This window comes from Myxocyprinus asiaticus, chromosome 29 (assembly GCF_019703515.2).
Source record: "Myxocyprinus asiaticus isolate MX2 ecotype Aquarium Trade chromosome 29, UBuf_Myxa_2, whole genome shotgun sequence".
NCBI classification, from domain to species: Eukaryota; Metazoa; Chordata; class Actinopteri; order Cypriniformes; family Catostomidae; genus Myxocyprinus; species Myxocyprinus asiaticus.
The window spans coordinates 29,032,334-29,057,879 of record NC_059372.1 but is presented as its reverse complement, the minus strand read 5'-3'; the positions used below and the strand labels follow the sequence as shown (position 1 = coordinate 29,057,879).

Here is a 25,546-nt window from a genome sequence, read left to right as displayed (position 1 = left end):
TGATACAGTTCTACTCAGCGGTCATTGAGTCTGTCCTCTGCACTTCAATAACTGTCTGGTTTGGTTCAGCTACGAAATCAGACATCAGAAGACTACAAAGGACAGTTCGGACTGCTGAAAGGATTATTGGTTGCCCCCTGCCCCCCCCCTTCAAGAACTATACACTTCCAGAGTGAGGAAAAAGGCTGGAAAAATCACTCTGGACCCCACTCACCCTGCCCACTACCTTTTTGAACTGTTGCATTATGGCTGACGCTTCAGAGCTCTGAGCACCAGAACAGGTACAGGAACAGTTTTTCCCCCAGGCTATCCATCTCATGAACAGTTCAAACTGCCCCTTTGAGCAATAATAATTGTCCACTACACAGCATAGTCTTTTTATATTATCCAACACATCCTACCTCTTCTGCCATAACATTCCCTTGCACTGTACATAATCGATTTGTATTTAGATTTGCACTACGTATGTGTATGTGTGTGTATGTATGTATGTATGTGTATTAGGGCTGCACCTAATGATTATTTTTTTTATCGATAAATCTAACGATTCTTTTTCCGATTAGTCGATCAATCTAACGACTAATTTGCCGATTATTCTAAAGATTTTTTATAATTATTACTTGATTAATATAACAATTAATTAACCCAAAATAAATATAAAAAAACTTGTCTCATTAATATTTTAATATTCTATTAAATCATCTTCTCTTAAACACAAACAAATGTACAAGAAACAAAGTGTGCCCTGCAGGGCATTATTCTGCAACAAAAAACAGTGTTACTATGAATGCAAAATTTAATACAGTGAAAAAGACACTCTATTAGCATAACATAAATATATATATAAATAAATAACAATTTCCAACATTCTTTTGAATGTCCATGTACTAAAATAAAATATTTGATGCCATGAGTGTACCTTCATTAACAATTAATATTATTTTGAATGGTGATGGAAAATGAAGCAATGTGATAACAATTTTACCTGGTTGCAAAAAGTAGTCCGTTTTTACCTGATGAACATTTTTTTTTTTTTGCGCGTTCGCGGAGAGATTGACAGGCAGGAATTTGGCCAATAGTTGCTGCAAGCCTCTTATAATTGACCAATTGGTGTGCGAGAAGGCGGGACTTACAAAGAGGGGTTAAAGCAATGCAAATATGCACACACACACAATGAAGTATTAGACCAGATGCACATCATAATGCAACTAAAGCCGAATCCCGGACATTTTCGCAAATTTAGAAATCCCGGCAGGACACTTTTTAAGGTCCGAAAAAGAGGACATGTCCGGGAAAAAGAGGATGTATGGTCACCCTACATTAGCAGCGGTGCAGAAATTATGGGGCGATGCGGAAACATTTAGAAAATAAATTTAAAGTGACTACTTCTAACAGAAATACGTGTTGTAATACTAATATGTCATGTGTATGTATGTGTGTGTGAGTATATATATATATATGTGTATATATATGTATATATATGTATGTATGTATGTGTGTATATATATATATATATATATATATATATATATATATATATATATATATATATATAGTCTATTGTGTATTCTATATATACTTTTTTCTTCTAAATATTTATCTATTTTTTTATTCAATTTTACTTTTAAAAGACTTTTTATTTTTTAAAAGTCTTGTTGCTGTTTTTGTATTGTTGTACACTGGAAGCTCCTGTCACTAAGACAAATTCCATGTATGTGTAACCATACTTGGCAATAAAGCTCATTCTGATTCTGATTCTGATTCTGAAAAGCTCAGTGTGATACACAATAGCATTCAGCTAGACAAAACTGACATTCTTGTATAGTACGGTAAGCAAAAACTTAGAACAAAAATTAACTCTGTATATAACAAACATTTCTAGGGTTGACTGCCATGGTGAAATAACATTGAAACATTTTGACCAGTACGGCTCGCACGATGACAAAAAAACTTTTTCATTTTGGTGGCATTGGCCAATTTACTGACACAATAACTAGGTTTTGAAGCATGAATTAAATGTTTTGGTTGAGTTACTACATTTTGCAGACATACAATAGAGTTGTGATGTCCCATAAACAGTTGTGACAATTGCACTTACAGTTTAGAGAATGTTAAGACTGTTCAAAAAATTAACCAATAGACTGAGAAAAACTGTAAACCCACTGGAATGCCTTGCCCCCTCAACTTTAATTTAAAGTGCATTACCCAGAACATGTGCCAATGTTTTCTTTTTTAAAAAAGTACCTGCAGGTGAGGCTGCACCTCCGTTCTGTTTGGGGCAGAAAGGTGAGGGTGGCTCTGCTGCAGTCAGAGGGCTGTTCTCATTTGTCATCTCCAGACCGCTGTCATTCTCTGACAGTCCCTCTCCTACAGATGTGTTGCCATTTACAGCAGCCTGAAAAACAAGATATCCTGTTTACAATCTTCAGAGATCACAGAAAACAAACACACAACCTTTGGATAACCCACAATCTTCAAAAAAGATTGATTGCACTTCAATATCAAACATCCAAAACAGAGCTAAATCCCTGTGTTTGTCTGCATGTCATTGGGTGTGTAACAGTACAAACATGTACCTTTCTCATTTATAAAAAAAAAGATACTAATGGAGGGCAGGCCCAAACACTTCCACTACATCACTGTCAATGTAACACAGTGCTCATTATGAACCCAAAATCACAACTAGTTGATCTTACGAAAAACCTGTATGATTAGGCTGATTTATCCGCATATCCACCACACTCCAAACAGATCTGTTTCTAATGGGGTGCTTTACAGTAAAGCGGATGAATTTGTTCATGCAACTTCATAGAGAAAGTTCCTGCATGCTAAAGCACAACATGCTAAAACCCTCTCCAAGACATTGCGTATCTGAATTCATAGCTAGATACAGTAGATGGATAGACAGATGGACAGATGGATGGATGGATGGATGGATAGATAGATAGATAGATAGATAGATAGATAGATAGATAGATTTTATATAAGCACAAGCACTGAAAAATTCTAAGTAAGGCACAGATAGAAGACTGTGGGTTTATGGTGTGGGAACAATAAAGACTGCTGTCGCCTTTCTGGAACCGTCCACTGGAATGCCAGACATCTTTCATACCACAGCTGTGCAGCAGCGGATCAGAGGTCTTGCCAACACACATTCTCACCCACCATGCTGAATGTGTCAGAATTTACCGCCAGAAGTTAGACTGAACAAGTTATGAATAAAATGTTTGTTTGTGTATGCAAATACAGTAAATCAAACCAAGAGACTCTCTCCCTACATCCGAATATGCATACTTCCCTACTTTTTTAGTATGCCTAAAGCAGACTGTCAATTGAGTAGTATGTCAAAATCCTTGGTACTTATAAAACAGTAGATAAGATTCTCAAGTGTGCATTTACTGGACACTTTACTATCCCATAATCCCACCAGAGTTGAGAAGATGGTGAACTAAAAAAAACAAAAACAAAAAACAGCAGTGAACTGTAAGTGCTATATATACCAAGAAAGTTCTTTCTTGTGGTTAAACTGTACTAACAAAACCAGAGTACATTTTTTCGCAGTTGTTGTTACTACATCATAGATTTGGGTTGCGGGACAATGCCCATGTTCCCAGATGAAGTAAGTCCAAGAATGAATTCATCCAATTCACCTCCATACCTAAAGAACGTAATTTATTAAAGGCTGAGAAGTGCGTTCTTCCACAAATGCTGTACATACAGTACTCTGGCAGTACGCAAGCTTCTGTGTTTGCCAAACTGTTCAAATCACCTAAGCACAGACACATGAATTTTAAAGGGTTTGTTCACCCCATAATTTAAATTCAGTCACCATTAACACACATTGCAAATCCATTTCTGGTTTTCTTCTGTGGAACACAAAAAGAATGTTAGGAACTGAAAGTCTCCATTCACTTATATTGTAAAGTGGACCTGGTGAGATTGTAGGTACTGCCTCTCTCCATGTTTGGTAGGGTGGAAATGGTTAGAATTAATGTAGTACTAAGACTTCTATTCCTCTTCCAGTTCTTCCAGTGTGGGTCCCAGTTTGTGCACTTAATCAATTTGATACATTAATTTCGAAATTTATTTGGCAGAATAAAAGACCAAAAATATGACTAAAAGTACTCATGTCAGACAAGGACAGGGATGGTCTGGTCACCCTAACCTGAAGTATATTATTGGGCTGCTCAGCTTAGGACTATGGTAGCAGGGATAGGTAATGATAAGGAGACAGGATGGGTTAGTATAGAGCAAAATTATTTTCCTGGAATTTCTGAAGATAACAAACATATGGGAAAAGCACACTTTAAAATTTGGTCTACTATGCAAAAAAAAGTTGAGAGGAGTAGTGACACTATCGCGCACATTACCCACAATGGGTAATCAAGATTTCCTACCATTTATGTGGGATAATGCCTTCAAAATATGGGCAGAGAGGGTCTGATGATTATTAATCAGTTCTTCAACGGTGAGGTTATACAGTCTTTCTCTCAACTTTGAAATTGGTTTACATTGAGGTCTAATTACTTCTTTAGATATCTACAATTGAGACACTATATCACAAACCATAAAGACTGGGACACAATTAAAAGAACTCCAACAAATGTAGATAAAATTATGTTAAACTGAAATAAAACTAAATGAAAATGCTCTAGCAAAGATCTTCCAATCGTGTGTCTCAGTTTGAGGAGATGGGCAGAAGCTGGCGAGGTGAAAGGGTTTATGGACTCCTTCATTCATTCAGCTTATCTTTCTTCCGGCCCCTAATGACACCGCCTGCCTAAAGGGGCCCCCAGCCCCAAGCTTTTGTAAGACTGAAAAAACCAGGTGACTCAGATCCTCTTTATACCATGAGAAAGAGAGAGAGACTGAGAGAGAAAGAGAGAGAGACTGAGAGAGAGAGAGAGAGAGAGAGAGAGAGGAAAAGCACTGAGTGAAACTGTTTTTTTTCCCAGAATTCCATGGTCTGGGACCATGCTTACAATCATGTGAAAGCACACACAAAGCCATAGGCACAGCGGAGAAGCTGATCAGATAACTGTTATGTTAAAGTAGACGTACATAATTTCAGACAAGACGCAACTTGTTATGCACATGTTATGTCCTTCAACCTGTAACTCAACTTGAGCCAGTAAAGCCTGTCAGTACACATTTACAATTCATGAGTGAAACTCAAAAAGAGAAAACATGGAGTACACATACCCACAAAACCACATACAGAGCAATTAGCAGAAGAAGAAAAAACTAAAACTGTTAACACACATTTTTTCTAGAAAATTCTAGATTCCTATTTAGAGTACATGAACAAATGGAATGCACTGAACTCAGTTCAGAAATGTTCCAGGTTAAATACAAGCTAAGCTCTATTGACAGCATCTGTGGCAGGTGGTCAGTTCCCACAGAATATAATTCTGTCCTTCAGAATATAATTCTGACTCCTTCAGTTTCTAACAAACAAAAAAGCGCACTGACATTCTTACAATGGAAGTCTAAAAGACAACAAAGCCCTTAATGCCATACAGACTTACATTGTAAGGTTTTGTCAACACAGTATTTGTTTGTCAAAATGATTTCCTGTAGAAATCAAAAGTGTGTCACATATGCTGTCAATAGAGTTAAAGAAATACCAAAAATGAAAATTCTTTCATTATTGACCCTCATGTTGTTCCAAACCTGTTCAACTTCCTGTTCAAAATTTTTTGTCTCAGTCCCCATTCATTTCCAACATGATCACACAGGAAACCGACGGGGAGTCATGTGACGCCATGCAAGGATCAGACGTGAACGCCAAGCTCTGTGCACTTTGCTAGTTTTAATAACTTTTAATGACATAAACCGGTGAGATTCGATATACTCTGTTCCATAACTGTTCTAAGAGGACAGTATGTCAAAAAATTCAAAATCATTGGGCTCTGGAGACATTAAAAGACACTTACATGCTCAGGCTGACACCCCTGAGAAGGCCGCGGACCAGGAAGTCGATTTGGTCGGAGAGTTGCGGGAAATGCGGTGAGAGATGTTGAACATGTTGGCAGTGCTGATGAAGGTCGTTGCTGACTTGGAGGATCTTGCAGTGATAGTCGATCGATCAATGCCATGGAGGCGAAATTTACTGATGTGGTCACAAGAGTGGGGGATGTCGAGAAACAGATCGATTATCTGGAGTCATCAGAGAGGAAATGATCTGCTAATCCGCTAGCGACCAAGGTGGATTTGGAGCATGTCTGAGAGAAGTTGGAGGACATGGAAAACCGTAGCCGGCGGAATAACGTCCGTATCATGGGAATCCCGGAGGGAGTGGAGGGACAGAATATGGTGGAATTCCTGGACAGGCTCTTTCCGAGTCTGCTCGACAAAGCAGGCCATAAACTGGAACTCAAGCGAGCTCACAGGGTTCCGGCTCGGCGATCCGCTGAGGGAGACAGGCCCCGAGCAATTCTGGCCAAATTTCTGAGATCATCTGATAAAGATCTTGTGTTACATGAGGCAAGGAGTAAAGGAAAGCTTTCTTGGAAGAACCACAGCACTTTCTTGTTCCCAGACATTGCGAATTCGACAAGAGAGAAACGTGATCGATGATTGACTGAAGAATCTGTGTGCTCTTTTTGTGCTGGTTCAGCCTAGCGGCTAGAGTTTATTTTGTAGAATAATACACCTTTAGGACAGTTTTATGGATGAAGCTACACACTCTTTGTGTTTATTCTGCCTATTGGCTGGATTTTGTTTTATAGATTATATTTTGCTTTGTAATTATGGCTCACAAAATTTGTATAGAATCACCAGACTTGAGCAATCCGACAGCAAAGTTGTCGTGGAGGTTCTCGTAGGCGTACACAGATTGTTTGAGTTTGCAGGGATGGACGCCAGTTGGCGCTTTCGTGCGCGGGGTTAAAGCTCTTCTGATAACATTAGGCGTTTCATCAATATCATGTGGTCAGTGGTGAATGATCAGACTCCGGTCGCTGCCATCTCACTTGACACCGAAAATGCATTTGATATGGACGAATGGGATTATCTTTTTAAGATTTTGGAAATATATGGGTTTGGGAATACTTTTATTGGATGGATTAAGTTACTTTATAGACACCCGGTAGCGGCAGTACAAACAAATTGATTAATTTCAGATTATTTTACTCTGGATAGGGGCACCCGGCAGGGTTGCCCTCTTTCCTCATTATTGTTCTGTCTTGCCCTGGAACAATTGCAGCTGCGATAAGAAAGGAGGATGATTTTCCAGGGGTGGTGGTGGGAGATATGGCACATAAGCTTTTGCTTTACGCAGATTATATTTTATTATACTTCTCCGACCCTACTTGATCTAAGCCATGCCTCCACAGAATTATTAATTCCTTTTCTAAGTTCTCAGGATACAGAGTCAATTGGTCTAAATCCGAAGCTTTGTCTCTGACAGCATACTGCCCAGTAATGGCTTTTCAGCCGGGCGCCTTCCTGTGGCCCAAACAGGGCATTAAGTATTTGGCCATTTTATTCCCAGCAAATCTGTGTGATTTAGATAAGAGTTCATTTTGACCCTTTAATAAAAAGGTATGGGTACTCAAATTTCATTTTGCCCCAGACTCTGTATTTTAGGCGATGGGTGGTCATTGATGTAGGGGATAAATGTATGAAGAATTTGGTCCTGGCCGGTGTTATGATAGGCAGACAGGTCACCCTTAGGTGATGGAATTCAGCTGGAGTGCCTTCGTTTCGTGAGTGGTACACGGAGATGGGCAGGGTAGCAGCATTTAAAGAGTCGTCACATAGAAGGCTAGGCAACATAGATTTGTTCATCAAGAAATTGGGCAGCTATTTAGCCTCTTTAGAAGGCTCTCGGGGAGGGGCAGTGGAGGGAGACATGTTGTTTTAAATGTGCATGTTGCAACCTTTTTGTTTTTGAATGTATACTTTTTATGTTTCAAAATATTTTCTAATGTTTTATTATCTGTTTGTGTGTCATTGTCAATTGGCATTTGACCACTGGGGTGCCTGTTTGTATCGGGTGGGGGGCTTAATGTTCGAGGGGAAGGGTTGTAAATGTATATAATTTGATTCAATAAAACATGGAATCAATAAAACATTTTAATAACACAGGAAATTGACATGCTGCGTCCAGTTGTTCATGTACCCTTAAATTGACTCCATTCTGCTGAATTACTGACAAGCGGCATCCCCTATCAGACATTTTTGCATCAATTCAAATGCGCTCCAGAGATCTTCTATACTGAGATAACAACCTTTGGTTTTTACAATAGGAGAGAGCGTAACGATCATCTAGCATATTACGACAATAAGACACCGTTTGCAGATACCATACAAACGAAAGTGGTGAGCCATAAACTGACACCTACCTGTCGCAAAATTGTCCATGACTTTCCTTATAAAACAGCAATGTTATTGTAGTAATCCCCACACACAGATCATTCCAAAAGGATTGTTTAGTCTAAAACATGTTGAAGATTAGCGGACAGGCAGTCAATCCATTAAGTTAAGAGCTGTTTCCTCACTAAAGCAGTTTATTCAGCACACTGAAGCATCTCCTCCATAGACATCTATTAAAAAAAACGCCCCTGGCCTCCTCGCCAGTTTACCGCCCATAGAATATCTATGGGACCACTGCGTTATGCATTGCTTGGCTAACCTTGTAGGCTCTCCATGATAGAAGGGCTCTGATGCATTTAGCGTTCTCCCGTGGCACAACTGATAGCATGTTGCACAAGCAATCTCCAAAACAGGTTCTGGTCCCTTAGAAACCAGGAAGAAATTGCATTCATATAAATAATGGTGTGCGTGATTAGGAAGTTGCATTTCTGCTCTAAAATGACTTTTAACTCAAATGATGGTTAGGTTTGGGGTAGAGTTAATAAAATACACAGTTCTGTTGACTGTATTACATCTTTTACCACTAAAAATACAACTTGCTTTTGGCACCACTTTGTGGACACTTCAAACCAGAATCAGGAGCACACGGGTGCTCATACGTCCAACAACACTTCCAACTTCGGCAATGGTTTAAATTTTGTTCAGCAAAAATTTCAGCAGCAGAACTTTTAGGCCACATCCATACTAATATGTTTTCATTTAAAAACACATCAGAGGGCATCCAGGGACATCACGGTTATGGTCGTCAAATTACTGCAATAAATCCTGACAGATATCCTTCATCTCTGCAAAATCCATTCCCACAGTATTCTGAGTGTGACCACAAGACACAACAAAAACGTCACTAAGTTGAAAACCCAAGAGAAAGAAAGGATAGGAAAAAGTCACCTATACGAGCTAGACATACTAAGTCTAGCCCGTGCCATTTCGAAATCTCAGAAGTAATCAATTACAGGGGGCCTGGGTAGCTCAGCAAGTAAAGATGCTGACTACCACACCTGGAGTTGCAAGTTCAAATCCAGGGTGTGCTGAGTGACTCCAGTCAGGCTTCCTAAGCAACCAACTGGCCCAGCTGCTAGGGTGGGCAGAGTCACATTGGATTAATCTCCTCGTGGTCGCCATAATGTGATTTTCACTCTCGGTGGGGCGCATGGTGAGTTGTGTGTGGATGCCACAGAGGATAGTGTGAAGCCTCCATACACACTAGGTAACTGAGGCAACTGAGATTCGTCCTCCACCACCCAGATTGAGGCAAGTCACTACACCACCACAAGGACTTAAGAGCGCATTGGGAATTGGGCATTCCAAATTGTTGAAAAAAAAAAAAAAAGAGGTGATAAATTACCATTCTTAATTTATACACGCCAAACTAGTATTGCCCACCATTCTTTAAGAGTGTTTTTTCTCTCCTGGCAAATAAAGAGGAAAGGTGTATTTGATTGGAGGGGACTTCAACTGTGTCCTCAATAATCATACTGATAGAGTACCAGCAGAAAGGGGACCCCAACTAAAAAAAAAAAAGAGAGAGTTCTTGTGGGAATTATGAGAGTGCTAGGTTTGATTGATGTTTGGAGACATTCCCACCCTAAGGAAAAAGATTTTACATTTATGTCACAGGTGCATGACAGCTATCTTAGAATATATTTTTTTCTGTACAATTAAAGTTGATCTACACAGGGTTGTAGAATCTCATATAGAACCTATAACCTTATCAGATCATGCTCTAATTAGGTTAAAACTACAATTTGGACAAAGTAAGCAATTTAAATACTGGAGACTTAATGTGTTAGTACTAAATATTAATAAAGCCAAAGAGGAGACAAGGAAACAACTGACTGAACATTTTGATATTAATGAAAATGGGATGGTCACCCCATCTATTCTATGGGAGGGGGCAAAGGCAGTACTAAAGGGACAATTATTGAAATTATATCTAGAAATAAAAAACTAAGGCTAGGCAAACAAAAAAAGATAAGAGGATGAAATTAGGAAACTAGAGATTGAACAAACAAAAGGGAGAAATTAAAGTCCTAGAGGACTTAAACAGGCTAGAAATGATGATGGATGATTTGTTCACATACTGTACAAAGCAGAGGGGGATCTTAGATTCATTAGTAGAAAATATTCTGAGATGAGTAAAAAAGCAAGTACAATTTAAGCCTTTCAGTTACGTAAAGCTCAATCTAAATTATGCATCCAGATAACATGGTAATGCTATCACAACTGAAGGATATAGTTAATGCATTTGCAACCTATTGTAGAAGAAATAAAAGATGCCATTATAAAGCTTAAAAATAATAAATCTTCTGGGGTAGACGGGTTCCCGGGGGAATTTTATAAGGGATTTGTAAATAAATTAACCCCTATTCTGTGTAAGATATTTAATTTTTTACTCAATAAAGAGGACCCTCCCCACTCATGGTCTAATGCAGTCATTACAGTGATTCATAAAATGGGAAAAGACCCTGTACATTGTACGGGATATAGACCAATACGTTTACTTTGCCAGGATTAAAAAAAATTTACTTCAATTTTAGTGAATAAAGTTAAAAACCACATTAGGAAATTGGTTAAATTGGATCAGACAGAATTTATTAATGGGCCTAACATTAACAACAATGTTAGGAGAGCTTTAAATTTACAACATATTGCTACTAAGAGAACAAATTCCCTCTATGCTTCTCAGTTTAGACGCTGAGAAAGCGTTTGATAGAGTAGACGGGGAGTTTCTGGAGCAGTCCCTGAATTGCATGGGATTTAATAACACTTTTATTAGATGGGTGAAGGTTTTCTACAAAAAATCCAAATCAAGAGTATGAGTAAATGGCCATTGTTCAGAATTTTGTAAGTTATGCTGAGGAACTCAGCAAGGATGATGCCGTGTCCCTAGCCTTATTCGCACTAAGTATCGAACCATTAGTTGAAATAATCAGAAGTAACTCCAAAATACAGGGAATAACAGATGATGTACAAAATTGTAATAAGATGTCCTTATACTCAGATAACGTGTTGTTATTTATTGAAAATCCAATTCCATACTTTTTAAATTACCTCAGGGAATTATATAATGATCTGAATTATATAATGCGGATAAGTCTGGGGCGATGATGATTTCAGAATGTTGGCCTACCCAGTTGAATGATGAGGTATCTTTTCGATGGTCAAGTCAGGGTTTTAGATATTTAGGTGTTATCCTTCCACCTGTGACATCGCATCTGTATTCAGTTAACTATACACGGCTCTTTGAAGACATAAAAATGGACCTGGTGAGATGGTAGGTACTGCCTCTCTCCATGTTCGGTAGGGTAGAAATGGTGAGAATTAATGTACTACCTAGACTTCTATTCCTCTTCCAGTTTCCACCAGTGTGGGTCCCAGTTTCTGCACTAAATACATTTAATAAATTGATTTCAAAATGTATTTGGCAGAATAAAAGACCAATAATACGACTAAAAGTACTCATGTTAGACAGGGGTGGTTTGGGCCTCCCAAACCTGAAGTACAATTATTGGGCTGCTCAGCTTAGGACAATGGTAGCAGGGATAGGTAATGATAAGGAGACAGGATGGGTTAGTATAGAGTAAAATTATCTTCCTGGAATTTCTGAAGATAACAAACATATGGGTAAAGCACACTCTAAAATTTGGTCTATTATGCAGAAGAAGTTGTGAGGAGTAACGGCACTATTGCGCACATTACCCATAATGGTTAATCAAGATTTCCTTCCATCTATGTGGGATAATGCCTTCAAAATATGGGCAGAGAGGGTCTGACGATTATTAATCATTCTTCAACTGTGAGGTTATACAGTCTTTCTTTCAACTTTGTAACTGGTTTACATTGAGGTCTAATTACTTCTTTAGATATCTACAATTGAGACACTACATCACAAACCACAAAGATTGGGACACAATTAAAAGAACTCCAACAAATGTAGAGCAATATCTAATTAGTATAATTGAACATCAACTACCTACTAAAATCATGTATCCCATATTTACTGGAAACTAATGCAGGACAATTCTGATTATACATTTCATAACAGAAGAAACTGGGATTTAGAGTTAAATGTAATAATTGAAGATGAGATGTGGGTAAGGTAGTCTGATGCTGGTTGTCATAAAGGCATTAACAGTCAGATGTGGAAGGAATTTGATTGGAAAATGAATATGAGGTTTTTTTAGGGCACCACTGGTGGTTGAAAAATTTGACAGCACTTCCCAGTGCTGGAGGGATTGTGGGATGGTAGGGGATTATATACATACATTTTGGGAATGTCAAAAAATACATGTATATTGGCAAGGGGTTAAAAATTAAATTGATAGTTTTAGAAAGCGATGTACCCATGCTCCCAGTGTATTTTATGCTTGAAGGATTTCCTCCAGATATGTTTAATAAATCTCAACTGTACATATTACATATAAAACTAATGGTTGCTAGGAAGATAATCACTGTGAACTGGATGAAACCGCATACACTTACCTTAATCAAATGGACACAAAGATTAAAACAGATATATATATATATATATATATATATATATATATATATATATATATATATATATATAAATATTTGAGAATGACTGCTTTACTTCAGTTAAAACTGGAAAATTACCAATAGAGATGGGCACCAATTGAAGCTCATTTATATCAAAGAAAATAACATCATTATGCAATGTGTGATTCATGTTGATAAAGAAATACAAAATATTTTCTTAAATTTGAGTAAAAAAAATAAAATAAAAAAATATTAAAAAAAAAAGAAATTCCTTTTAATCTTTAAATCTGATGCTAACTTCTATTGTCATTGCACTGTATTAAGATGATACCAGCTAGAAGCTGCTGTCTGTCACACATGAACATGGAGAGGGATGCAGTTTGAACCCAAATGCAGAGTTTAATGAAGAATCACTGACAATATATATACAGGTGCAGCTCAATAAATTAGAATGTTGTGGAAAAGTTCATTTATTTCAGTAATTCAACTCAAATTGTGAAACTCGTGTATTAAATAAATTCAATGCACACAGACTGAAGTAGTTTAAGTCTTTGGTTCTTTTAATTGTGATGATTTTGGCTCACATTTAACAAAAACCCACCAATTCACTATCTCAAAAAATTAGAATATTTTGACATGCCAATCAGCTAATCAACTCAAAACACCTGCAAAGGTTTCCTGAGCCTTCAAAATGGTCTCTCAGTTTGGTTCACTAGGCTACACAATCATGGGGAAGACTGCTGATCTGACAGTTGTCCAGAAGACAATCATTGACACCCTTCACAAGGAGGGTAAGCCACAAACATTCATTGCCAAAGAAGCTGGCTGTTCACAGAGTGCTGTATCCAAGCATGTTAACAGAAAGTTGAGTGGAAGGAAAAAGTGTGGAAGAAAAAGATGCACAACCTACCAAGAGAACCGCAGCCTTATGATTGTCAAGCAAAATCGATTCAAGAATTTGGGTGAACTTCACAAGGAATAGACTGAGGCTGGGATCAAGGCATCAAGAGCCACCACACACAGACATGTCAAGGAATTTGGCTACAGTTGTCGTATTCCTCTTGTTAAGCCACTCCTGAACCACAGACAACGTCAGAGGCGTCTTACCTGGGCTAAGGAGAAGAAGAACTGGACTGTTGCCCAGTGTTCCAAAGTCCTCTTTTCAGATGAGAGCAAGTTTTGTATTTCATTTGGAAACCAAGGTCCTAGAGTCTGGAGGAAGGGTGGAGAAGCTCATAGCCCAAGTTGCTTGAAGTCCAGTGTTAAGTTTCCACAGTCTGTGATGATTTGGGGTGCAATGTCATCTGCTGGTGTTGGTCCATTGTGTTTTTTGAAAAGCAAAGTCACTGCACCCGTTTACCAAGAAATTTTGGAGCACTTCATGCTTCCTTCTGCTGACCAGCTTTTTAAAGATGCTGATTTCATTTTCCAGCAGGATTTGGCACCTGCCCACACTGCCAAAAGCACCAAAAGTTGGTTAAATGACCATGGTGTTGGTGTGCTTGACTGGCCAGCAAACTCACCAGACCTGAACCCCATAGAGAATCTATGGGGTATTGTCAAGAGGAAAATGAGAAACAAGAGACCAAAAAATGCAGATGAGCTGCAGGCCACTGTCAAAGAAACCTGGGCTTCCATACCACCTCAGCAGTGCCACAAACTGATCACCTCCATGCCACGCCGAATTGAGGCAGTAATTAAAGCAAAAGGAGCCCCTACCAAGTATTGAGTACATATACAGTAAATGAACATACTTTCCAGAAGGCCAACAATTCACTAAAAATGTTTTTTTTATTGGTCTTATGATGTATTCTAATTTTTTGAGATAGTGAATTGGTGGGTTTTTGTTAAATGTGAGCCAAAATCATCACAATTAAAAGAACCAAAGACTTAAACTACTTCAGTCTGTGTGCATTGAATTTATTTAATACACGAGTTTCACAATTTGAGTTGAATTACTGAAATAAATGAACTTTTCCACGACATTCTAATTTATTGAGATGCACCTGTATATACAGTACTGTGCAAAGGTTTTAGGCACTTAAGATGTTTCTCAAAAACATTTGTCTTAAGGTGGTTATTTATACCTTCAGCTTTAGTGTGTCAATAGGAAAAATACATTTTAGACTCCCAAACATTACATTTGCAAATAGAAAAGATTAGAATAGAAGAACAGGGCACTCTGCAAGAGATGGCATTGTCCCCACAGAACCCCCAACTGAACAGAGTCAGTCTGGGATTACATGAAGAGACAGAAGCAATTGAGACTAAATAGATAGAAGAACTGTGGTGAATTCTCCAAGAAGCTTGGTACACCCTATCTGCCAACAACCAAGAAAAACTGTGTCCAGGTGTACCTAGGAGAATTGGAGCTGTTTTAAAGGCAAAGGTGGCCACACCAAATATTGATTTAGCTTTTTTATATTTACTAAACTTTGTATGATGTTAATTGATAAATGAAAACTATTTATGGCATTATTTTTGAAGACATCCTCACTATGCAACATTTTTCACAAATGCCTAAAACTTTTGCACAGTACTGTATATACAAACTGAAATATAACTAGGAAGACAACAGGTACAAGGATGACTACAACAATGAGACAAATGTACGTTAATATAGCCAAGACTAGATGATTAATGATGAAACACGAGGAATATATACAGACATGGGAAATGACAACACAAGGAACAGCTGGGAACACTGATAGGAAACAGGTGAATGTGATGACGGTGCCTGCTGGGAATTGTAGTGTGGGGACAAACTACAATATAAAAGTCCATGAAAGTGTCAAACTAAGAGTCCATGAACATGAAGGGATGGTGACATGAAGGGATGTGACAGAACCCCCCCCCCCCCTTTAAATGGGTGGCTCCTGAAGCCCAAAAACAAATCGTTTAAAGGCCAAGACAGAGTTGGTGGACAATCAGGAGGCCAGAGAGGAGCCTCCAGGACGGGAGAGGGGTCCGGCGGTTTGGAAGGTGGCTCCAGGAGGGGTACGGGGTGAGGATCAGGACACCAGAATGGAACTGGCAGGGGGTCAGTGGACAGAGCCACAGAGGGTGGAGCCACAGTTGGTTCAGGGAGTTGAGTCTCAGGAGGCAGAGCTGCAGTAGGAGCAGGGATTTGAGTTTCAGAAGGAGGAGCCAGAGGCAGAGCGGGCGGAACTGCAGGAGGTTTAGGGAATTGAGTCTCTGGAGGTGGCTCAGGAGAAAGCGCTGCAGGAGGCGGAGTGGGCAGAGCCACAGCAGGCTCAGGGAACTTAGTCTCTGGAGGCGGAGCCGCAGGGGTTGGAGCAGTAGGCGACTCAGCAGACATTGGAGGAGGAGTATCAGAAGAGGCGGATGGAGTCTCGGGAGAAGGAGTGGGTGGAACCATTGGAGGAAGAGTTTCAGAAGGGGCGGAAGGAGCCGTTGGAAGAGGAATCTCTGGAGGAGTGGGCGGAGTCGCAGAAGACTCAGAGGGCAGAGTTGCTGTGGTCAGGAGCGCTGGCAGTGACTGGGAAATGGCCTCCATAGCGGTGGGCACTGGCAGTGACAGGGGAACGGGCTTCTGTTCTGGGACGGACACGGCTTCAAACGCTGGCTCTGGAATGGACGCAGCTTCAAGCGCTAGCTCTGGGATGGACACGGCTTCAAACGCTGGCTCTGGGAAAGACAATGCTTCAGGAACTGGCTCGTTAACCGTAGCAGGAGTGGCCGTTGGCTCGTTGACCGTGGGAGGCGTGGCTGTTGGCTCGTTGACCGTGGGAGGCGTGGCCGTTGGCTCGTTGACCGTGGGAGGCGTAATGGGATACTCTACTGCATGTGGTAGTCCTCCTCCATCGCTCCCACAGTGAAGGCTGACCCACTCAGACGAAGGGCAAAGTCAATGTACTGTTGGAGGTCCCATACAATTCTTCCAGATTGCATTAGAGAATGAATTGGTTCTTCCAACCCAGCCTGAAAACAGTCCTTATGTGCCTCATAAGTGCATCGTTAAAATTCACCTTATACACCAGAGCATAAAAGTCCAATCTCCCTGGTCACACCCTGTGGTGTAGTGGGCTAAAGCACATAACTGGTAATCATAAGGTTGCTGGTTCAATCCCCACAGCCATCACCATTGTGTCCTTGAGCAAGGCACTTAACTCCTGGTTGTTCCAGGGGGACTGTCCCTGTAATAAGCGCACTGTAAGTCGCTTTGGATAAAAGCATCTGCCAAATGCATAAATGTAAATGGTTGAGGCAAAGTAGTTCCTCTGCTGGGTTCATCTTTGGGTCTAGTCTTCTGTCATGCATGAACATGGAGAGGGATGCAGTTTGAATCCAAATGCAGAGTTTAATGATGAATCACTGACAATATATATATATATATATATATATATATATATATATATATATATATATATATATATATACAAACTGAAATATAACTAGGAAGACGATAGGTACAAGGATAAATACAACAAGACAAACGTACATGTTAATATAGATGAGACTAGACGATAAATGATGAAACACGAGGGAATCTATATAGACATGGGAAATGACAACACAAGGAACAGCTGGGAACACTGATAGGAAACAGGTGAATGTGATGATTACGGTGCCTGCTGGGAATTGTTGTGTGGGGACAAACTACAATATAAAAGTCCAAGAAAGTGTCAAACTAAGAGTCTGTGAACATGAAGGAATGGTGACATGAAGGGATGTGACACTGTCAGGTTTTTTTTTTTTTAACTGTTTGTTGTTATGTTAATGTCTTGCTCTGTTTAAAAACGAATAAAGACAAAGTTAAAAAAAAAATTATAAAAAAAATTCCCAAAACAATCAAGATGGCAACCAGTGTTGTAGTGGCATTACTGTGCCTGCTATCCACTTTGATAAGAGTTGTTAAAGATAAATGTTACTTTGTAAAACCTTCACATTGCATTCCTTCAAAGGTGACCCAATTTACTCATAATTGCTGTCTGGCAACGGAACAAGAGGACAATTGCGTTTCAGACCATACATGGAATGGCGATTTTACGAATGCGCAGAAAGTGGATTTTTAGAGTTTTCATATATTTCAGTGTGGATTTGCAACTTTTAGGCAATGTGGACAGACAGTGTTTCGAAAACAAAAACGCCACTTTCAAATATATCCAGATTAATGTGGTTATAGCCTTAACCTCCTTTCAATTAATTCACAGTTTGATCAGTCTGTCATTTTCAGTGGAAGAAAGATGCAATGAAAGTGAATGATGACTGAGGCTAACATTCTGCCTAACATCTCCTTTTGTGTTTCTTGAAAGAAAGAAAGTCATGAGAGAAGGTGTGTGAACTGTCCCTTTCAATTATAAAGAATGCTGAAGTTAAAAACAGTGGCATGTTGGAACTTTACTCGTTTTAGTTTCTCATGCACTCATAATAAAAATGAGCTGGTAGGGACTAGTCCTCTCAGTTTGCTTGTGCACGAAAATTACACAGAACGTCTTCATGGGCATTTGAATGGCCAGTATTTGCCTCTCTCCTCCCAGGCTAAGCAGCTGGTCTGTGGGTTACAAAGCACTTCCTCAGCCAGGTGCAGTGCTCAGAGAGCCTGCTCTCTCTCTCTCTCTCTCTCGCTCTTTCTCTCTCCTTGACTCACGCTCTTTCACTCTGCAGTCTATGGAGTGCAGAAAAGGACTGAAGGAGCCTTGCCTCATTTACAGTCACAAATAGAAAAGGTATGCTAGAAAACAAAAAGTTTACTTGAAACAGGGACAGAGTGCTGTCTACACAAATCTGTTAGAGCAGCTCAAATCTGTTAGGATAGCTCTTCCACCAATAGAACCAGACAATTTCTCTCTCTCTCTCTCTCTCGCTGTGTCTCTCTTTCACTCTCCCTGTCACAGCACTCTGTCTTTCCCTGTTTCTGTAATCCCCTAAATTCCCCTGCACCTTTGGCCTCATTTTGAACTCCAAACACCCAAAACACCAGAGACATGTTAGAAACCCACACTATTCCACACCTTTGTTTATGTGTGTAGGAGAGTGAATGTGATCCACATAAGTGATTTTGAAAGTGAAAGTAAGGCTGATAATATTCAAGTGACCAGTGTGTCACAGTAGCTATTGCTGCAGTTTCCTCAGCATGTAATAAAAATGTATTTATGTTTATATGTAAGTAAACAGCTTCTTCCATCAGAACAGCACTTTTTGTGTCCACCTAGTTGTGGTCTGTCATTGTTTATTTACTCTCATGTTGGTCCAAACCTGTATATCTTTTTTCTTCAAGGAACACAAAAGGAGATGTTGCTTTTGCTTATTGCTTTTTTTTTGCCATACAATGAAAGTGAATGGTGTCTGAGACAGAACAACAGAAAGATAAACATACAGATTTGGAACAACATGAGCGTGATCAATGATGACAGAATTTTTATTTTAGGGTTAAATATCCCTAAGAAAATTTAGCAAATATAATGTTATCCCAGCACTTTTTCTCAGTCTTACCGTGGCAGTCATCTTGTCACTTTCCACCATAATAGCGGAGGAGTACTTGTTGGATGGCATCACTATTTCAGCTGTCTTTTTTTCTTCTTCTCTATCCTGTCAAAAAAAAAAAAAAAAAAAAAAGGACAAAAGAGGTAAGAGATTTCAAGTCAAGAGATTTAAACCAGTTATGGGCTCAAATAAAGAAAAACAACATACATGTGCTTAAATATGAATGTTCCTCTTAGAACCAACGAGGCAATATTTGACCTTTGGGAACTACAAAACCACAGCAAGTAATTCCCTTAGGACAAATAAAGTCTACAATCAATCAAATAACAGTGAATCCATTTCTCTGACATCATTACACAATCATAACCACATCAGATTCTTTACCTAACTGGAACAGCACTTATCTGTATCCAGGGCTCGACATTAAGCATTGTCATGTGCTTGTCCTCCGGACAAGTAAATTGGTAATTCACTTGTCCGAGTAAAAATGTTACTTGTCCAGAGAGAAAAAAGGACATTTCTGTTACATGCTCAAGTAACATGTCAACGTTTCTGTTGTATGTTTCCTAAAATTACGACCGATGCCTAACCTAATAGTGTACCTATGCGATCAACTCAATTCTCTGCAACAGATACACTATATTGCCAAAAGTATTCGCTCACCCATACAAATAATTGAATTCAGGTGTTCCAATCACTTCCATGGCCACAGGTGTATAAAATGAAGCACCTAGGCATGCAGACTGCTTCTACAAACATTTGTGAAAGAATGGGCCGCTCTCAGGAGCTCAGTGAATTCCAGTGTGGTACTGTGATAGGATGCCACCTGTGCAACAAGTCCAGTCGTGAAATTTCCTCGCTACTAAATATTCCACAGTCAACTGTCAGTGGTATTATAACAAAGTGGAAGCGATTGGAAATGACAGCAACTCAGCCACGAAGTGGTAGGCCACGTAAAATGACAGAGCGGGGTCAGTGGATGCTGAGGCGCATAGTGCACAGAGGTCGGCAACTTTCTGCAGAGTCAATCGCTACAGACCTCCAAAGTTCATGTGGCCTTCAGATTAGCTCAAGAACAGTGCGTAGAGAGCTTCATGGAATGGGCTTCCATGGCCGAGCAACTGCATCCAAGCCATACATCACCAAGTGCAATGCAAAGTGTCGGATGCAGTGGTGTAAAGCATGCCGCCACTGGACTCTAGAGCAGTGGAGACGCGTTCTCTGGAGTGACGAATCACGCTTCTCCATCTGGCAATCTGATGGACGAGTCTAGGTTTGGCGGTTGCCAGGAGAACGGTACTTGTCTGACTGCATTGTGCCAACTGTGAAGTTTGGTGGAGGGGGGATTATGGTGTGGGGTTGTTTTTCAGGAGCTGGGCTTGGCCCCTTAGTTCCAGTGAAAGGAACTCTGAATGCTTCAGCATACCAAGAGATTTTGGACAATTCCATGCTCCCAACTTTGTGGGAACAGTTTGGGGATGGCCCCTTCCTGTTCCAACATGACTGCGCACCAGTGCACAAAGCAAGGTCCATAAAGACATGGATGAGCGAGTTTGGTGTGGAAGAACTTGACTGGCCTGCACAGAGTCCTGACCTCAACCCGATAGAGCACCTTTGGGATGAATTAGAGCGAAGACTGCGAGCCAGGCCTTCTTGTCCAACATCAGTGTCTGACCTCACAAATGTGCTTCTGGAAGAATGGTCAAAAATTCCCATAAACACACTCCTAAACCTTGTGGAAAGCCTTCCCAGAAGAGTTGAAGCTGTTATAGCTGCAAAGGGTGGGCCGACGTCATATTAAACCCTATGGATTAAGAATGGGATGTCACTTAAGTTCATATGCGTCTAAAGGCAGATGAGCGAATACTTTTGGCAATATAGTGTATGTAAACTACACTGGATAGGGGAGGAGGCTATTGTCATATGGTAATTATTTTATGTCATGTATGGTAGTCAAATAAAAGGGGGTGGCATGGTGGCTCAGTGGTTAGCACTGCAAGAATGTCCCAGGTTCAAGTCCCAGCTCAACTGGGCCTTTCTGTGTGGAGTTTGCATGTTCTCCCACTCTGGTGCTCTGGTTTCCCCCACAAGTCCAAAAACATGCAGATTAAGTGAGTTGGAGACTCTAAATTGCCCCATAGGTATGAGTGAGTGTCCCCCAGCCACTAGGGTTTGCATCATGAAGGACATCTGGCATAAAACCTGTGCCAAGACAGATATGCAGATCACAGATGGTCCACTGTGGCGACCCCTAACGGGAGCAGCCGAAAGAAGAAGAAGAAGAAGATGGTAGTCAAATAAAGAAAAGCCTCTATCGCCATCATTAACAGCAGGGATACTCATAGTTCTATGGAATGAGATCTACTTTTTCATCATGTTATTGCAGCAAATCTATTTTACGATTCTCAATAACAGCTTCAAAATCAAAACCACAACAAATAATAACAAACTAATATGTTAATTATGGAAGAATGATTTCAAGTTCTTAAGTAATTATTCAAGACTAGTAAACAAACAGTAATAAAATAACAATAAAAAACAGCAATGAAAAGAAATAGATTAAAAATAATAGAACAAAAAAATGCAAATTAAGAAAATTCAGTGCTTTTTTACAGCTTTAAAAGTTTTTAACAGCAGTAGACTATCAAGTATTCAAATAAACATTCAGAATGAAATGCAACATAAAACTACTACTACAAGCATTTTCGGAACACAAGCGCATGTTCAGCACTAGGGGTAACGGTAACGGTACGACATTTTCACGGTATGATAACCGTCACAACAATTACCACGGTATTACGGTATCACGATATTGAGGTGCATTGATAATATTATTAGCAATTTAATATTTGGTTTGAAATATGTCTGATAAACACACAGAGAAATATTTAAGTTATAACCAATTCTTGATCTTTATTTTGGATTCCTTCAACTTTAATCCTTTAACTTTTGATATTGAACATCAGGACATTCTCTTAATCCGACAAAAATCCGTGCCCGGTAAAAAAAAAAATTAAAAAAAATACAAACAGGTAAAGCAATAATATATATATATATATATATATATATATATATATATATATATATATATATATATATTTTTTTTTTTTTGTTTGTTTGTTTTTTTTTTTTTGCAACATATACAGTAGTCACATGATTATAACTAAAAAATATTGTTGTTATTGTTATTTTATGATTTATGAAATTGAATTGTAATAATTTGTAATGATTATTGCCGAGGTTAACACTTCAGATATGCATTTGCATGCAGTAATTTGTTGCATTTGTGATTTAGTTGAATTCTAAACAATACCTACTGAAAATATATTATTAATTTGCTGTTTATTTATTGGTATTTTGTCTAATACTGTCTATTTTTTGCCACAGTTTCACTGTCAATGTCCTGCACGCATATTGTCAATGTCAAATTCCTGCACACCAAAAGCCATGCGCTTTGTAAACCCTATAGTACTTTGTTTTACAAATAAAACATATTATTAGTAGTATCAAACACATTGTTGGCCTGCTGTTGCGCTGCACTTAGGCGAATTAACAAACAGTTGGCACATCGTAATGTTGAACGAGTGCTTAAATCTGTTTGCTGCATTTGTGAATGTGACAGAAAGCATAAACATAACTTTAGCATACCTATTCATTTCAATTCATGTAAAACTACATCAAATCTGATGTTTTTATAAAACATGGGCTATAATGTATTATCCTGTGTACTGTATTTCCACTTACATTCATCTCATGGAGATTGTACTTAAGGTTTGAAGTGTTTCCCGCCTGAGCCAATAATTTTTTGCGACAAACTTTAGACTGGGTAACCATCATCAATGATGGTACCTCGTGGATCTTTAACACACCCAAAGTAATCCCAAACAGCGGACTTCAACCGCTTTGGTGGCAGAAATAAAGGTTCAGGCTCAGACGTGTTTGTATGATGCGCTCATACAGCACTTCTGATGTGCCCGTGATGCGATGCGCTCGTGACACCTGCATGTCACCTTTAAAACTGACTGACAGTCAAATGTAACATGAGGAAGGTGCAATTTAAAGATTTATTTTATATCGCCAAGTTCATATGATGTTGTGTAAATATCGCCAGTCTTCAACTGATTTGGATTTTAGAAAAGTTCTGAAATATTTGTCTTTATATTCATGCAATACCGTCAGTGAGACAATTTCAACGGTATGATACCCATCCGTTTTAAAACCGAGGTATATTGTGAAACTTTGAAACCATTACATCCCTATTCAGCACACACACATACGCTGCTTGTCAATAAAACAGGGCGCAGCTGTTACTAGATTGCTAGCTAATTATACAATTACGCAACCTGGATTATTTTTAACAGTAGAATAAGAATATGAACTTTGTAATAAGTGACACGGGCCTAGCCTATCACAAATACAGCCGGTTATTTTTTCGTTATTGATGTTTTAATCAGTCTGCTTGTCCGGAAAAAATTCTCTTTCACTTGCCCCTTCAAAAATTCACTTGTCCCAGGCAAGCGGACAAGCGTTAATGTCAAGCTCTGGGTATCCACTCCGCACTCTGTGTTACAGTTGTGATCAAATCATACTTCCAGTTTCTGACTTTGAATGCATTGGTTTTCTCTTTAAGGAATGTTTTAGCTAATGATTATCTAGGTAAAGGCAGTACAATATCATGCCAGTCCAAAAAAAAAGGTTGTTTTTTTTTCAACTTAATAAGATAATCAAAGCCACTATATTAATTAAAGGAATAGTTCTTTCTATAGCAAACTACACTATACTTTTAAGAAAGAAAAGTAGAACACAAAATTAAATGTTTTGAATAATATTTACAATGCTCTTTTTTATACAATTAAAGGATTTAATGGAGCAACCTGTGCTGTCAGGGGCTGTCAGGCTGCAGTGGGTCTACCATCTGTGTACCTCAGCAGAAATCGAGATTCATCAGACCAGGCTATGTTTTTCCAGTCTTCAACTGTCCAGTTTTGGTGAGCCTGTGCCCACTGCAGCCTCAGCTTTCTGTTCTTGGCTGACAGAAGTGGAACCGGACGTGGTCTTCTGCTGTTGTAGCCCATCCGCCTCAAGGTTCAACGTGTTGTGCATTCTGAGATGCTGTTCTGCTCACTACAATGGTACAGAGTGGTTATCTGATTTACTGTACCTTTTCTGTCAGCTCGAACCAGTCTGGCCATTCTCCGTTGACCTCTATCATCAACAAGGCGTTTCCGTCCGCAGAACTACTGCTCACTGGATGTTTTTTGTTTTTGGCACCATTCTAAGTAAACTCTGGAGACTGTTGTGTGAAAATTCCAGAAGATCATCACTTACAGAAATACTCACACCAGCCTGTCTGGCACCAACAATCATGCCACGGTCGAAATCACTGTGATCACATTTTTCCCCATTCTGATGATTGATGTGAACATTATCTGAAGCTCCTGGCCCGTATCTGCATGATTTTATGCACTGCACTGCTTCCATACAATTAGCTGATTAGATAATGTATTTATTGGCTGAATAAGTAGGAAGCAGGTGTTCCTAATAAAGTAGTCAATGAGTGTATAACTATAGGATGCATTTAAAAAAAAAGTTGATTAACCAACTAAGTGCTTCAGTTTACAAGTGTTCAGCTCTTTCAGCTCCCGCAACTCAGACGGGGAAATCCTCAAAATACAATGACTGGATCGTTATTTATTTCTCATCCGTATTTTTCCATCTCAGACTCAAATCAAAAAACACCTCATACATTTTTGTCAGTAATTTCGTTTATGAGATTAATACAGCTTCTGAGCATGTATTCAGTGTTGCTGGAAGCATCATTACCCCAGTGAGATCCTCTCAAAAACTGGACAATGTTTTTTTTTGTTTTTTTTGCCTGTCTAAAACATTAAAAACATCTTACAATGTTTTTAACATCTTACAACTGAAAAGCTTTCAGCCAAGGTTAATTATTTTCCATCTAATTACTGATATAAATGCTGAACATTTGAGTTTAGCTAAGTATACATACTTTGACATTCTGGAATATATTTTGCTGTTGATGTTTACATATAACTGATGTATAGCTAAGATAGGCTATTTGTGCAATAACAAACATTTTAAAACAAATGCAAACTAATTTTTGTTTTTCTATGGTATTTTGTGATATTTTACAAATGGTTTAATTTCTATTCCGTGTTCATTGAAGCTGTGGCGAGCAGGGCAGGGATGAGTGGCATCT

The 25,546-nt window shown here is 39.1% G+C and overlaps 1 protein-coding gene across 4 annotated transcripts in view; it reads right to left on the bottom strand.

Annotated features, from left to right (window-relative positions):
- Positions 1–25,546, bottom strand: part of LOC127420369 (DNA (cytosine-5)-methyltransferase 3B-like) — an 87,019-nt gene that overhangs the window by 56,309 nt on the left and 5,164 nt on the right. For 3 of the 4 annotated variants that reach the window (XM_051662598.1, XM_051662601.1, XM_051662599.1), the window contains exons 2-3: positions 19,336–19,431; positions 2,245–2,395 (exon numbers count right to left, since the gene is read on the bottom strand). In XM_051662598.1, the coding sequence (XP_051518558.1) occupies positions 2,245–2,395; positions 19,336–19,395 (211 nt within the window). In that variant the 5' untranslated portion in view covers positions 19,396–19,431. Of the gene's footprint in view, positions 1–2,244; positions 2,396–19,335; positions 19,432–24,200; positions 24,564–25,546 lie in introns of those variants that run through there. The other variant, XM_051662600.1, reaches the window with a different exon arrangement.